The 16,355-nt window shown below is 41.3% G+C and overlaps 1 protein-coding gene across 2 annotated transcripts in view; it reads left to right on the top strand.

Moving 5' to 3' along the window:
* LDAF1 (lipid droplet assembly factor 1) overlaps positions 1-16,355 on the top strand; it is a 115,246-nt gene that overhangs the window by 97,641 nt on the left and 1,250 nt on the right. Inside the window, exon 4 of one of the 2 annotated variants that reach the window (XM_073647960.1) lies at positions 2,957-3,095. The exons of the other annotated variant lie outside the window; for it this stretch is intronic. Within the exon in view, the coding sequence (XP_073504061.1) occupies positions 2,957-3,095 (139 nt within the window). The remainder of the gene's footprint in view (positions 1-2,956; positions 3,096-16,355) is intronic. 2 annotated transcript variants of the gene reach the window in all.

The following is a 16,355-nucleotide window of genomic DNA, read 5'->3' as shown; positions in this document are numbered from 1 at the left end:
TCAAATGGCGCTCCTTCCCTTTCAAACCCTGCCATGTGCCCAAACAGTAATTTGCCTCCACATATGGGGTATCAGCGTGTTCAGGAGAAATTGCATAACAAATTTCATGGTGCAATTTATCCTATTACCCTTACGATAATGCAAAATTAAGGGATGAAAAACGGTTTTGTGGGAAAAATGTGAAAATTTTATTTTTACAGCTCAATATTATAAACTTCTGTGAAGCACCTTGGGGTTCAAGGTGCTCACCACACATCTAGATAAGTTCCCTAAGGGGTCTAGTTTCCAAAATGGTGTCACTTGTGGGGGGTTTCCACTGTTTAGGCACATCAGGAGCTCTCCAAACGCAACATGGCGTCCGCTAATTATTCAGACAAATTTTACATTCAAAAAGTCTAATGGCGCTCCTTCCCTTCCGAACCCTGCCGTGCGCCCAAACAGTGGTTTTCCCTCACATATGGGGTATCAGCACGCTCAAGAGAAATTGCACAAAAAAATTTGGGGTCCATTTTTTCATGTTACCCCTGTGAAAATAAAAAAATTGGGTCTAAAGTAACATTTTTGTGAAAAAAGTTAAATGTTAATTTTTTTCTTCCACATTCCAAAAATTCCTGTGAAGCACCTGAAGGGTTAATAAAGTTCTTGAATGTGGTTTTGAGCACCTTGAGGGGTGCAGCTTTTAGAATGGTGTCACTTTTGGGTATTTTCTGTCATAAAGACCCCTCAAAGTGACTTCAAATATGATGTGGTCCCTAAAAAAATGTTTTTGTAAATTTTGTTGGAAAAATGAGAAATCGCTGGTCAACTTTTAACCCTTATAGCTCCCTAACAAAAAAAAATTTGGGTTCCAAAATTGTGCTGATGTAAAGTAGACATGTGGGAAATGTTATTTAATAACTATTTTGTGTGACATATCTCTCTGATTTAAGGGCATGAAAATTCAAAGTTTGAAAATTGCAAAATTTTCAAAATTTTCACCAAATTTCTGATTTTTTCACAAATAAACGCAAGTGATATCGAAGAAATTTTACCACTATCATGAAGTACAATATGTCACAAAAAAACAATCTCAGAATCAGGGGAATACGTTGAAGCCTTCCAGGGTAATTACTTCATAAACTGGCAGTGGTCAGAATTGAAAAAATTGGCCTGGTCACGAAGGCAAAAACAGGCTCTGGCGCGAAGTGGTTAAACCAGGATTTCCTTATAGAAAGTAGGGCCAGCACGTGTACGCCCTCTAGAATGCTGTACATATGTCCCCAATAACTCTGCACAAATACCTTTTATTATACTCACCTATGGGGCGGTCCGGTCCGATGGGCGTCACAGGTCTTGATCCAGCGCCTCCTTTCTTCTTGCGATCACCGTCCCCCGTCTTGCTTCATGTGGATGATGCGCCCTACATCATCAACACAGCGTCCCCTACCGCGCTCCTTTTGCACATGCACTTTTCTCTGCCCTTCCGAGGGCAGAGCAAACTACTGTAATGCACATGTGAGGAGAAAGGGCAAAGAGTGCAAGCGCATTTGCTCTACGAAACTTTGCTCTGCCCTCGGAGAGGCAGAGAGAAGTACATGTGCGATGGAGGATGCTGTGTGGATGAAGTAGGATGTATCATCCATACAAAGCAGGGAGGGAAGACTGTGATCACAAGAAGAGAGAAGGCGTTGGACCAATACCCGACACGCCCATCGGACTGGACAACCCTGTAGGGTAGTATAATTCAAAGCTCTTTTTCATGTTATGCAGAGGAGATTGGGGACATACTGTATATACAGCATTCTAGAATGCTGTATATGAGGGCGTACATGTGATGGCCCGTTTATATGAGGAAAATCTGATGACAGGTTCCCTTTTAAAAGTGTGTATTTTTGGCTAAAAATAATTTTTGCTCTTGAATTTTGTTAAAAATTTTGCTCAGATTCAGTTGCTTCCATCTGCTTGTACCTGTACGATAAAGGTAATTTTTTTTATTATTATTATCATTCTCACCATCTCTCAATATACGTAAGTGTACCTTTATCCATGTTGGTCAGGCTGGTGTGCAGATTGGTAATGCCTGCTTGGAGCTGAACTGACTGGAACATGGCATCCATCCGGATGTGCAGATATCTAGATATTGATCAACCAATTTACACCAGCTTGAAATGTCTTTTTTGTCAGATAGTGTCCTCTATTACAGCTTCCCTCTGATTTCAAGGAGCCCTGAACGTAGTACTGACAGCATTCCAGAATTACTTGATGCGCTATCCTCGTATCTACTTGCCCCTTGCCACCTAGGCCATCTCTGCAGAGAGGACTAGGCCATATCAACAGCAGCTTTTTGTGGCTGAGATCACAAATGCTTGCTTTGAGCCAGCCAATCAGATAATGAAACATGTTCGACGTCATAGTAAACACATAAATGGGGTCACTTGCCAACTAGACGTTGGCGACCTCTCTCAATAGAAGTTGTAATGTGGCCGGGAGTATGCAAGTCGCATACTTGTCGTCACATGACCAACCCATGGAGCAGACCCCTGAGGATCCTCAAAGTGCGCGATGTGAGGATTCACAAATCTGCAGTCATATAGAGTGACTGCAGACTTGTAACCTAAGGCTGGACAACCCCTTTAAGTATCAATTACCAAATGTGCTTCCAGGTGGTGATCTAGCTAAAGTGTAGCTTGCTGTTATCTCCTATATATAGGGACAAATTACTGATCGTGAGGAGTCTGACTATTGAGACCTGTGCGATCCTGAGAATGGGGAGTCCAGTGCTCTGCTTTGTTCAGCAGTCTCAAAGAATGAAGCGGATGTAAAAAAAAAAATAAATAAATACATTTCCCTCACGGGTATCCATATCCTTTAAACAGCGAACTGTGCCGAATTTATAACAAATCAAAAACGTCTTACTGGAGATTTTTCTTTTACTTTGTTATTGTGACTTAATTTTGTTACTGTTTTGTTTTGTTAGGTATTGTGGTAGCAGTGTGCGGTGTGACCTTGCTCTGTGTCCTATGTGGACTTGTTCTTCTGTCGTTTGGGATGTCAGGAGTCCTGAGTGTCTGTTACTTGGCAGTATCTAGTATTATAAATTACATGCACACATCCAGGTAAGCACATTTATTGAATAAAATGTTATTTGCACTGCATATTTGTTGTACTGTGCACCCCTCAACATACCTCCCAACTTTGAAGTTTAGCACAGAGGGACACTTACTGCAGTTTTTATTTTATGCTAAGTCACTTCCCTAACTTCACCTCAGTACTTTATATGCACCCCTTCAGAAATATTACTTCCATTGAAGCCTATTAATGTACCCACACAGTACAATAACACTTTTATGGCTCTGTGATCCCACTACATACATTATGATGCCCATTGAGACCACCCCCCCAGTATGATGCCCATACAGTCATCCACCCATACAACATAATGCCCACAGTTACCCCTACACACGGTATGATTATGGCTACACAGTGACCCCCATTACAGTATGATGCTCCCACAGTCCCCCCACATAGTATGGTGACTTAAAAGCCCCACACAATATGATCACCCCATACAGCACCTTCCACAAAGTATGATGCGCCTACAGCATCCCCCTCGCAGGCCTACCACGCAGTATGATGCCCTCAGAGCACCCCCACAGAGTATGATGCGCCAACAGCCCCTCCACACAAAGTATGATGCCTGCACAGTCAGCCCACACAAAGTATGATGCCCCACAGTCAGCCCACACAAAGTATGATGCCTGCACAGTCAGCCCACACACAGTATTATGCCTCCACAGTCAGCCCACACACAGTATTATGCCTCCACAGTCAGCCCAAAAACAGTATGATGCCTCCACAGTCAGCCCAAACACAGTATGATGCCTCCACAGTCAGCCCAAACACAGTATGATGCCTCCACAGTCAGCCCAAACACAGTATGATGCCTCCACAGTCAGCCCACACACAGTATGATGCCTCCACAGTCAGCCCAAACACAGTATTATGCCTCCACAGTCAGCCCAAACACAGTATTATGCCTCCACAGTCAGCCCAAACACAGTATTATGCCTCCACAGTCAGCCCAAACACAGTATTATGCCTCCACAGTCAGCCCACACACAGTATTATGCCTCCACAGTCAGCCCACACACAGTATGATGCCCCACAGTCAGCCCACACACAGTATGATGCCCCACAGTCAGCCTACACATAGTATGATGCCTTCGTATTCTCTCCACATTCTGTATGCTGTCCCCACATAGTATGATGCCCCGAAAGCAGCAAATTAGTATGATGCCTTCTCAGCCTCTCCACACTCAGTGTGATGCCCCTACAGCACCCACACAGTTTGAAGGCTCCCACACACAGCATGATGCCCCCAAAGTCCCCCACTCCACACAGTATGAAGCACTACAGCTTCTCACACAGTATGATTCCCCCATACACGTATAATGCAACCACAGCTCCACATACAGTATACAGCCCTCCTTCACAATCCACATACACAGTATGATCCTCCCCAAAGGGCCCCCACGCCTTCCCACAATTCCCCCACAGCCTCAAAACTTGCACACATATGCATAACAAATCTTTATTGCAATAAATAAACAAGAGAAGACTCACCTCCTCAACGCTATATGATGTACATATCCATCATGAGCATGTCACTTTGTGCTCTATGACAGATATGAACAGTGTATATAAAAAGTGAACCCCTGTTAGGCCATGTTCACACATTCAGTATTTGATCAGTATTTTACATCAGTATGTGTAAGCCAAAACCAGGAGTGGGTGATAAATACAGAAGTGGTGATGTGTTTCTATTATACTTTTCCTCTGATTGTTCCACTCCAGGTTTTGGTTTATAAATGCTGATGTAAAATACTGACCAAATACTGAACGTGTGAACATGGCCTTAAACTAATACTTCGTGGAAGTTCACTTTGAATTTATGACAGCATTCAGTCTTTTTGCTCAGGAGTCTATCAGTTTTTGAATGTTGATTACATGTGCACTTTCTCTACAGTACATGTTTAATAAAGTTAGTTTTATTAACCAAAAACTGTTAAAAAAAAAAAAATCAGCGAAAAATGCCACAAAAAAAGTTTGTTTTTTGCATCACCGCAATCAGTGAGGATAAGAAGAACATACTCATTTTCAATAGAAGAAATTCTGAAAATGTGAAAAATTTTCTTTCAATACAAAAAAATTAATGATGGGAAAAAATGTTTCCCAAAACTGTAAAAATATAAAAGGCATGAACAAAAAAAAAAAAAAAAATACCGTAGTCAAATTTATTATAATATATAAACTATTCCTAAATAAGTAAAGAAATCTAACAATATGCATATGACATTACTTGTGATTATCCCATTGATAATTACAAAATGTCTTGGGGCAAACAATAAAATCCTAAGTGAGGAGATGACTAAAATTACTATCCGTTGAAAATGTGCTAAAATGTACACAAAAAGTAGCATAAACCCACAAGTAAAGCATAAAAATCCATAAAATATATTGAAAAAATCTAATGCTATTTTATGTTTCTTGGCTTTATGGAATTATCTCTTTCTGCTTGAAAAACAACAGACATGCCTATTTAGAGAAAATCCACCCTCCCTATCTCTTACGGCGATTTCTCAAGTGCAAAAGTGATATAAAAACAGTCCAGGCATGACCAGATTAAATCAACAGTTTGTTGTAAGCTATTTGTCTTTTTTTTCTACCCTTTTAAAGTAGAATAAAATTGGTTTTGCAATGATAGCCTGTATAGGAACACCCCAGAGCTTTTTCATATATCAGCACAATTCTAAGAAAACTAAATTGATGGTATTAGGGATGAATATACCCATACTAATAAGATTGGATACTTGCTCTTCAAAATTGATTTCTCTGGTAGACGTAGTATTGGAGCGCCAGAGAGAGCAGACAGGTTACGACCACGAGCTAGTAATCATATTGTCATTTAAAATTGCAAGTATCTAATCTTCTTTTACTAAAATGAACGATTGCACTTCGGGGAAAAAAGGATACTTGGGCAATTTTAATTAGAAGAGCATGCTAATTAGCAATCTTTTTATCCTTCTTTTAAATTTGAGACCCTTATTATTTAGTGGTCATGTGACTCATGTCATTTAGGCTGTGTTGTCGTAGTTGTTGTTATCGTTGTTGTGGTATTTTTTTTCGTTTTTTTTTTTTGTGTCTGAACTCAGACATCCTGGATCATTGCTCCCCCTTACTTGATCTGTAGGGGGAGAGACGGGAGGTCCCTACACACACAAGGCTGCTTGCCTATATTGGTGGCCTTTGGGTTGAGTTTACAGTTCCTGGGTTACGGCATCAAATAACCACTGATGGGTGACCGTTAACTTGCTTGTTTAGAGAAGCCAACACACTTTCCATGTGCAAAGAGTGATCTTAATAGGATGTTTTTTGCACATAGACTGTCATTTTTCATGGCAGTACAAGTTCTATTTATTTAGAAAAATGCACTGTCTAGAACAAGGGTTGTTCCCTACTCTAACATTGATGGACTATTTTTAGGATAGGTCATCAATGTTTGATCCATGGTGTGAGACAACCGACACCCCCTCCGATCAGCTGTTCTTGGTGTCGGGAAATGACCAGTTATGGAGCTACGCTGCACAGCTCTGTCTACCTTATAGTGGCCGCTCCCAGGTACTGCACATCCGCCACCTATTCAAATCAATAGAAAATGCAGAACCCCGCCACAGCCATTATACAGTAGACGGAGCTGTGCTGTGCAGCTCCATAACTGGTCCGTTTCGGCAGCCACCGGGAACAGCTGATCAGCGGGGGTGCAGGGTGTCGCACCTCCACGATCAGATATTGATGACCTATCTCAACGATAGGTTATCAATGTTAAACTAGTGGCCAACCTCTTTAAAAATAATTTCACTCGACGTACAACTGTTTTGCTCTTTCTTTGGGTGATTGACAGGGTGTTTACACTGGCCGATTATCGGGAAATGATAATTCACGATGATTGGTCAATGTAAGTGCATCCTTAGGGTGTGTACACATGTTCGGGATTTGCAGCAGAAAAATCTGCTGCACATACTGATGCGTTGGAAGGAAAAAGCAGCATAAAATAGGCGTGTCTTGACGCATTTTTTATGCACTTTTCCTTTTCATTAGTTTTGGTGAAATCGCCATCAATAACACTGAAAGAATTGACGTTGCAGATTTAATTCTTAAAAAAGCTTAGGGCTCACATGACAGAACGGCCTCATGTGAGCCCAGGGAACGCGAGTGCCGATACCTATGGAATGGTGGCAGCATCGGAGGTGAGTATAGATGTTTTTATTTTAACTGGGCCAAACATGAGGAATCTGAAGGGTTCTCAAAGTAGAGGTCAACCCCTTTAAGACTGTAACTCTCTTGTAACTGTTTCTCAACTACAAACCCAAGTACACTTTTTCATATGCTGCTCAAGAGGTACCAAAGCAGAATAGTTTGCCGGGTGTGACATGCAGAAGTAGTGTTGTTGCTATAAAAGCATTCAGCAACTATTAGAAGTAACACAAGCACATGAGACATGAAGTGTTGTGCTCCAGAAGCATCCAGCAACTAGAGGGGTTAACACAGTCACAGGAGAAGGTGAGTGTTTTAGCAGAGCCCCAGGGTGATTTTGGGGAAGTTGTTTACTGTCTGGCTGGAGCTGAAGAGAAAGGTGGTGTGTGTGTTCTGCATCTGACATAAGCACCCCTGCAAGTGAAAAGGATTCAAGTCAGGAATGAAGCTAAGCACAGGTCAGGTAGAGTTCCTGAACTAGCAGTGCAGAGTATTGTCAAGCAGAAAGATAAGGACTGTAAGAAATGGTGTCACAGGGATCATCTCCCTCGGCAACCCCCCCCCCTCCTCCATTTCACTGTGCTGTAAAGAATGCGGTATTCATTAATGTGACTTTGCATTAGAACTGTGCTGTCCTGTACTACTGGGAAGACTGTGAAATGCTGTGCTACTAAGGAAACTGTACTGTTTGTCACTGGAGTCTGTTGCTCATAAGACTTAACTTGCACTTGCTGTGCGGCTTCTTATCAAATGCTACTGTTTTACCGTTTATGAGCACTCTTGTCAAGTGTGTCTGGTCAGCAAGTGAAACAACCTACGTGTCTGTGCCTGAGGGTCAATACCCCTGTGTGCCTGAGAGAAGCTGCAGCACATGGTCTATGGTCGCCCTGAGTAACAGTTCCCCCAGGATTCCAAAGAATTAATGTAACCTGTCTTGCCCCTATCTGAACCTAGCGGCGTGCCTGTAACATCGGGGTCTTGCAAAAAGCCGTTACTCACATCCCATTCTATTGATATTAAATCATCAATGACTTAGAATCATAGAATGTTATAGTTGGAGGGACCTCCAGGGTCATCGTGTCCAACCCACTGCTCAATGCAGGATTCACTAAATCATCGCAGACAGATATCTGTCCAGCCTCTGTTTGAACACTTCCATTGAAGGAGACCTCACCACCTCTCGTGGCCGCCTGTTCCACTCATTGATCACCCTAACTGTCAAAAAGGTTTTTCTAATATCTAATCTGTATCTTCTCCCTTTCAGTTTCATCTCATTAAATGCTTCTTGTGTTTCCATGTGCAAATGAGAATAAGTATGATCCCTCTACACTGTGACATGCCTCAGATATTTGTAACAGCTATTAAGTCTCCTCTTAGTCTTCTTTTTTGCAAGCTAACCATTCCCAGATTCTTTAACCGTTCCTTGTAGGACACAGTTTGCAGTCTGCTCACCATCCTGGTAGCTCTTCTCTGAACTTGCTCCAGATTTTCAATGTCTTTTTTAAAATGTGGTGCCCAGAACTGGACACAGTATTCCAGATTTCTACTGTCAACCTTAAAACTATGAAAGTGGCCGGGATTCACAAAACTGTCCCAACACACATCCATCCACAAGTAATCCAGAAGATGGTGTTAAACAAATGCTATCCTTTATCTGTTTTAGCAACAATTCATTCAAGCATCCCACCGCTACCCACATATGATTTATAATGGATTTGTAGGTGTAAGACTAAATGGATTCACACACCCATGGTGACATGAAATAATACAATTTCCTAGCAAAATAGTGAAAAATACATGCAAGAGAATATAAAAACCCAGAAGATAGCAAAAGATGTAGAATATACCAAAACATATCAACAGCCATCCAGAACAGATATCAAGATGTACAATAAATATTATCCTCAGCCTCCATATTTGGTGGAGTCCTTCCTTCGCGCCTAGGGAGGGGGCCAGCTTCATGGACAGAATATTCTATGAGTAGAATCAAACTGAACCATAAATTAACGGTTACCAGTAAAAGTGAAATCAAGAAAAATGTAGTTTGTACTGGTGTCCGCTGGCCCATTTGTTAGATGATGGTGCTCATACAAAGATAGCCAGACCATAAATATGTGAAAGATGTGTCTGTATGTACAGGGTGGGCCATTTATATGGATACACCTAAATTAAATGGGAATTTTTTGGTGATATCAACTTCCTGTTGTGGCACATTAGTATATGGGAGGAGCAAAACTTTTCCAAATGGGTGGTGACCATGGCGGCCATTTTGAAGTCGGCCATTTTGGATCAAACCCTATTTTTTTCAATGGGAAGAGGGTCATGTGACACAAACTTATTGAGAATTTCATAAGAAAAACAATGGTGTGCTTGGTTTTAACGTAACTTTATTCTTTCATGAGTTTTTTACAAGTTTATGACCACTTATAAAATGTGTTCAAAGTGCTGTCCATTGTGTTAGATTGTCAATGCAACCCTCTTCTCCCACTCTTGATACACTGATAGCAACACCGCAGAAGAAATGCTAGCACATGCTTCCAGTATCCGCTGTTTCAGATGCTGCACATCTCGTATCTTGATGGTATGGTGCGGTATATGGGGTACAAAGATAGTGGGGCCATTCTTCATCAATGGAAACCTCAATGCCACTGGATATCTGAAATTGCTACATGATGATGTGTTGCCCTCTTTATGCACTGAAGATGACGCGTTGTTTTTCCAACAAGATGGTACACCACCACATTATGGGTGTCAGGTCTGAGCATTCCTACATGAACAGTTTCCTGGAAAGTGGATTGGTCATTGTGGGCCAGTTGAATGGCCACCAAGGTCTCTGGATCTGCCCCCTTAGACTTTTATCTTTGGGGTCATCTGAAGGCAATTGTCTATGCTGTGAAGATACGAGATGTGCAGTATCTGAAACAACGGATACTGGAAGCCTGTGCTAGCATTTCTTCTGTGGTGTTGCCATCAGTGGGTCAAGAGTGGGAGAAGAGGGTTGCATTGACAATCCAACACAATGGGCAGCACTTTATGACCACTTATAAAATGTGTTCAAACTTGTAAAAAACTTATGAAAGAATAAAGTTACGTTAAAATCAAGCACACCATAGTTTTTCTTATGAAATTCTCAATAAGTTTGATGTGTCACATGACCCACTTCCCATTGAAAAAAATAAAGTTGGATCCAAAATGGCAGACTTCAAAATGGCCGCCATGGTCACCACCCATCTGAAAAAGTTTTCCCCCTCCCCTATACTAATGTGCCACAAACAGGAAGTTGATATCACCAACCATTCTCATTTAATTTAGGTGTATCCAAATAAATGGCCCACCCTGTACAACTGACATACATGTGTTATTTTGCTGAAGCGGAATAACCCCTTGTAAAATTATATTTGAGAAAGAAACTGAATACATAAACTTCATAATTAAAGGGAACCGGTCTGCAGATTCATGATGCTCAAATCACAGGCAGCATGAACCAGAGACTGACTGCACTCGCTTTGGCGAGAAGACCCTAGAGGGGATATGGTAAAGCGACTTGCTCGGCTCTCTGGAGGCAGACACAGGACACACGGTTTGGGTAAACTTCCTGTGGGTTTATTGTGCGACGTAAACTCCAGCAGCGTCCCATAAAAATAAACAGTCCCTCTCGGGGTTAATGGGAAAACAAAAGATGAAATATAGGAGAGTCCTCTAGCCAGCAAGGCCTTTGCCGGCTACAGATAGTCCTGTGAAGTTTCAGCAACACCAGTCCTCCGGTGTTGCTCTCTGGCATCAGCCACACATAGCCTGGAGACTTCAATCTCCACCATACACTCCATCCAGGAAAACAAACTGACTGAACATTTAAACCCTGTTCAGCCACACCCTAAGGGGGAGGTATGAGGAAGGACTTCCCTCCCATCTCTGTCATTCCCATAAAACCACACCCTTTTAAAGAGGTAACCCCCAGCATATAAAACCAGTGACTCTGTCACATGGACCATAGCCGGATATGAGACCTATCCAGCACTACCCTACTTCTTTCAGAGCTATTAGAGATGATTGACATGTCATTCACTATGGGAAAAACCGCTCCATCACCTGGAGCGGCGCTGGGAGAAGCCAGGCGTGGGAGCAACGCTAGGAGAAGCCGGCGTGGGGTAGTGCCTGAATAGTCCCGTCTATCACTGTGGTCCCCTGTCAGATCTTCTAACTATATTTTTTTCTGAAATTCCGGAACGATATACCTAGGTGCAATCGTGCAGCCAGGCTCTAACTCATTGGGCCAATGGCTTAAGGCGCATGAATCAGCGGACAGGTTCCCTTTAAGCAGAATTAATAGATATATCCGACAGCATCAAGAATCAACCCTAAAGGGAAACTGTCAGATGGTTTTTGCTTTGTAATTTGAGGGTGGCATGAGGTAAGGGCTGAGATACTGACTTCAGGGATGTGTCACTTATTAAGCTGTGTGCTGTAGTTTCAATACAATGAAGGTTTTATTATCAGGAGATTTACTGCCTGGACTAGTGTTCAGGTGACACCTGGTCCAACTGATAAGCAGTTCACTCTCAATATACAATGTACACAGAAAGCTGTGGTGTGGGCAGGGTTAGCTTTCTGAGCTACATCTACAGCAGAGAAAACCCTGAATGTATCACAACTAGTGGTGATCGAATTTGTTTCATTAACTCTTTCGGCAAGCACGCTCGGGTGCTCCCCGAGTATTTTGGCGTGCTCGACATTTCTTTTATTGTCGAATGCGCCTGCAAGTGTCATGGCTGTTAGACAGCTGTGACACATGTAGAGATTGACAGTCAATCTCTGCATGTGTCACAGCTGTCTAACAGCCATGACACTGCAGGCGCAGAGACAATAAAAGAAATGCAGAGCACTCCAAAATACTCGGGATGAACAGGAGCGTTCTCGCCAAAAGAGTTAATAAATATACTCGATCATCACTAATCACAACAGCTGCACCCAGTGAACTAAGTGATACATTGCTAGAATCAGGGTAACTTTTATTTTATTATGCTGCTGTTGTATGAGGTAGCAAAACCTGGTGACAGATTCCCTTTAAACAGCCGTACATGATGATTCCTTTCTAAAAACGTTTTCCATTTTCCACGGTGATTCTTTTCTCCTCTCCCTTTACTAACCACGGTTGGAGCCAGCTGATGTGTATCATAGATAACCCTTCATTATACCCTACACCTTGTCTGTGCAGATAGCCCCTCTCTGAGAGGCAATAGGAGAGATGAATGTGCTGCCATCTATTGCCGGCTGCGGTTATATATTTAAAGATATTATTTATTTGGGATTCTATGACCCAGAAAATACTGTGTCATATCAGATAGGAGCGTTTCTGTGCTTGTATAGACTCCAACTACTCAAACCAATTTAGAGTCTTCAGTATCCAAATTCACACGGAAGATGGTTCCTCTGCTCATAGTATCTATTCTTCTTCTTTTTTTGTGTTTTTTTTTTTTTTCATTTTTTTACATTTTATTCAATTTTGTCTAACTTTTTGTCGCTAACAACATTTAAAACAAGTAATTTAAGGCGTACTCACATAGAGAAGTGCCGAAGCACATTTATAAATTGCTTAAAGCGTACCAGTCCTTTCACACAGAAAATGTAGAAAAGGTTATCCTGCTGCCTGATCATCAACAACCATTTAAAGAGAATATGTTCCAGGATTTTGCTACATCATCTGAGAGCAGCATAATGCGGGAAAAGAGACCCTGATTCCAATGCTGTATCACTTAGTTTACTGGGTGCAGCAGTTGTGACACAATCAGAGCTTTTAGATTTAGAATGAAGCAGAGCTGAGAAAGCTAGCCCCGCCCACACCACAGCTAACCATGCTCACACCACAGCTAACCCCGCCCACACTATGTGCTAATATTATTATTATTACACCTACCACATATTGGGATAGGATCTTGGAGATGGGAATACCTCTTTTAATTCTGCTTAATATTCAGATATACAATATTCATCTAAAATAATAATTATAATTTAATATGTTAATATTAATATTGAGCAGAATTAATTTCAGCGTATTTGTTCGGCCCTCCACAACAGTCACTGTCTCTCATGTGGCCCTTTGGGAAAATTAATTGCCCATCCCTGGACTAAGTTGTCTATGATTACACTGGCATTGAAATTACTTGCATACTTTAGTGTCTTGCAATGACTGCAAAAATTTCAAAGCCATTAAGGAGCAACTCTAGAGATTCAACTCTAGAAGTTAATTCTGGGTCATAAGATATGCAGTTTCGATTTTTAGGCCAAAAAGTGACAACCATGCTTTTGAACCAGAATGAAGCTGCATAATAGCCATTCTTCCCTGATCCTCTTGTCTTGCATTTTTTCAATAGGGATTAACAAGAAGCTCATCCAAATTAAAAAAAAAAAAAATCATCTAAAATTTTTGAGCAATCAGGAGACATGATGAGATTGAAATCCAAAATTAAATAAATTTTCAACATTTACTTTAGGAATATTTCTGCAACATCAGTTGTGTCGAACATTGCTCTTTAAGAAATACAGCGCTTCACATGTTTAAATCCTTAAAAAATTGGAAAAGTCCATTGGTTGATTTGTTTTTTACACTTGATACGCAGACAATCAGCCCGGATGTGAGGATAAACCACAGGCGAATTGTTTTTTTTTTTTCGTACTCATGATATGCATTAGTCTAAATCACGCATTTAGTTTTATTTCTTTTAGCACTTTATTTTTCTTGCAGACTGCACAAAAAAACACGAGCACTGGAATAGGGACAAGTTCTATAAAAAAAAAATAAAGCCCAAGCAGGTCAATCGGATGTGTGGATTGGGCTTTATACTGTTCTTTATATGGGAAAAATTGTGGGTGAAATGGCTAAAGATTTCATGTTTATTTTTCCTTATCCTCATATTATTCCTCTATAATCTCCATCATTTCACTCTAATCCCTTTTGTGTATACATTAGATGTCTTACAAACGCGGCCTCCTACCTATATACCGTATTCGAGCAAAATCCATTGGCTTAGGGTTTCATTTGTAGCATGAGCTGATTTGGCATTAATATAATATTATTTTGTCAAAGGTACTCACAGTGTGAGGCTTCATAGCACAGAGGGGAACTGTGAACCTCCGCTTGGTAGCATAGCATATTCTTATAGCGGGTTAGGCCTGTATCCTTTATGGAAAAAAAATGTCTTGCAGAATAAATCCTCTAAACTCTATTTACTTTCCCCCGGCGGGAGACCTTTGTCACATTCGGTGGAAATATTAGTTTCGCCTGAACAATCTTGCTTGTTGTAGGCATCACAGTATGAAGCCGGCCATATCTGTTCACTAAAGTGCCTGCTTATTACTGACATTCAGAGCTCGTATTATAAGATGAATAAATGGTGAAATTATAAAGTAAAAATAGAGTTCAGTAAATGTTAATTATTGACTAATAATATTGATTTATTTCTCATGGCATATATACATTTTCTATATGATTATAATTACCTTAAAGGGGTTGTCTATTTTGGTCAATCTTTTTTTTTTTTTTTATTCATATTTGAATTGTGTTTTGATTCGATGCTGGGACTCCAAGGAGATCATCACCAATAATCTTTAGGGAACTTCAGACGCAAGTATTCAATTTCCATGCAACACCACTGCACAAATAATGCAGTTTTACGTAGTGCTCATTGAAATCAATAAGTTGTTAAAGGGAATCTGTCAGTAGGATCAACCCTCCTAAGCCGTCTATATGGGCATGCAGGCCAGAGAAAATTAAATAAAATGATACCTTGAGATCTGCGATCCGATGTCTTATTCCAGAGAAATGAACGTTTATTTAAATATACAAATGAGCTGTTAAGATCTATGGGCCGGACATAGATCTCCCTGAGAATCTTCCTCCAGAGCTTATTGTAAATAAAAGGGGGCATTACCAGTGTGATCAGGAGAACAGACTGTCAGTCATTACATGTCTCACACTGGTAACTCCTCCTTTCATTTACAACAATCTCTGGAGGCAGATTCTAAGGGAGATCGATGTCCGACCCATAGATCCTAACAGCTCATTTACATATAAGAAAAATGTGATTTTCTCTACAATAAGGCATCGGATCGCTGATATCACCGTATTATTTAATTCCGCTTCCTATAACCTGCATGCTGATATAGACCTCTTTATCTTGTTTCATTAAAAAAGATGGATTGGGTGACTCGTGTAATGAACCTCCTGGCCCTTTAAGCTAATGTTTCCTTAATTTTATTCTTAGCTTCCCTTGTTTTTTTTGGGAAACAGCACCTCACTTGGGCCGTGTATGATATTGCTCCTCAACTCCATTAATGTGCAAAGAGGTTAATCTAATACCAGGTGCAACCCAAAGATCAGAGTGGTGCAGTCTCTTTGAAAATAACCCCCCTCCAACTTTCTAGTCCCCTACTTTCCCGGGTGTGTCAGATGCAACAGACAGTCACTCTGCATCTGGCTGAAGAAGGTCTCTGCGTTTGGAATTGCAGACGCCTTCTTAATCCTTCTGACATTTGGACCCAGCGGCAACCTCTAACCTGCTCTGATTGACACACATTGAGCCAGGTGTTTATAAACTCTGTCTGCTTCTGGGAGTTGCCGGTGATATTCACATCTTCCCTTGTGAAGGCTTGGAGCTATAGCTGTCTGCTTACTTCCTCTCTGGTGCCTTGGAGGATGTTTGGTGTTATCTCTCTCGAGTCTGCTCAAGCTAACTTTCTCCCCCTTGTTTGTCTCCCTTGTTGTATTTAGTTTATAGTGGGCACTGACCAGTGTTCACCCCCCCCCCCCCTCCCTAGCTAGGGCCTAGCTCTAGGGATATACAGGTCATAGATTCCCTGCTCGGCGATTGGTGTGGAACCAATATAGGGACGGTAGGGTAGGCAGGGTGTTATTAGATTTGCCTAGGGGTCTTCACTCCCCCTTTCCCTAGTGTCCGGGCTTCCTTCCCCTCATCCCTTCGTGTTGCACTTAGTCTTTCCCACACTGTGTGTGACATCCACAACCCATTCCCACTCTTACAAACTAAACTATTTATTTATTTTAT

This window comes from Phyllobates terribilis, unplaced genomic scaffold (assembly GCF_046119375.1).
Source record: "Phyllobates terribilis strain yellow unplaced genomic scaffold, ASM4611937v1 Scaffold_9__5_contigs__length_417890890, whole genome shotgun sequence".
In the NCBI taxonomy this organism is placed as follows: Eukaryota; Metazoa; Chordata; class Amphibia; order Anura; family Dendrobatidae; genus Phyllobates; species Phyllobates terribilis.
This window is presented reverse-complemented; position numbering and strand designations above follow the sequence as displayed.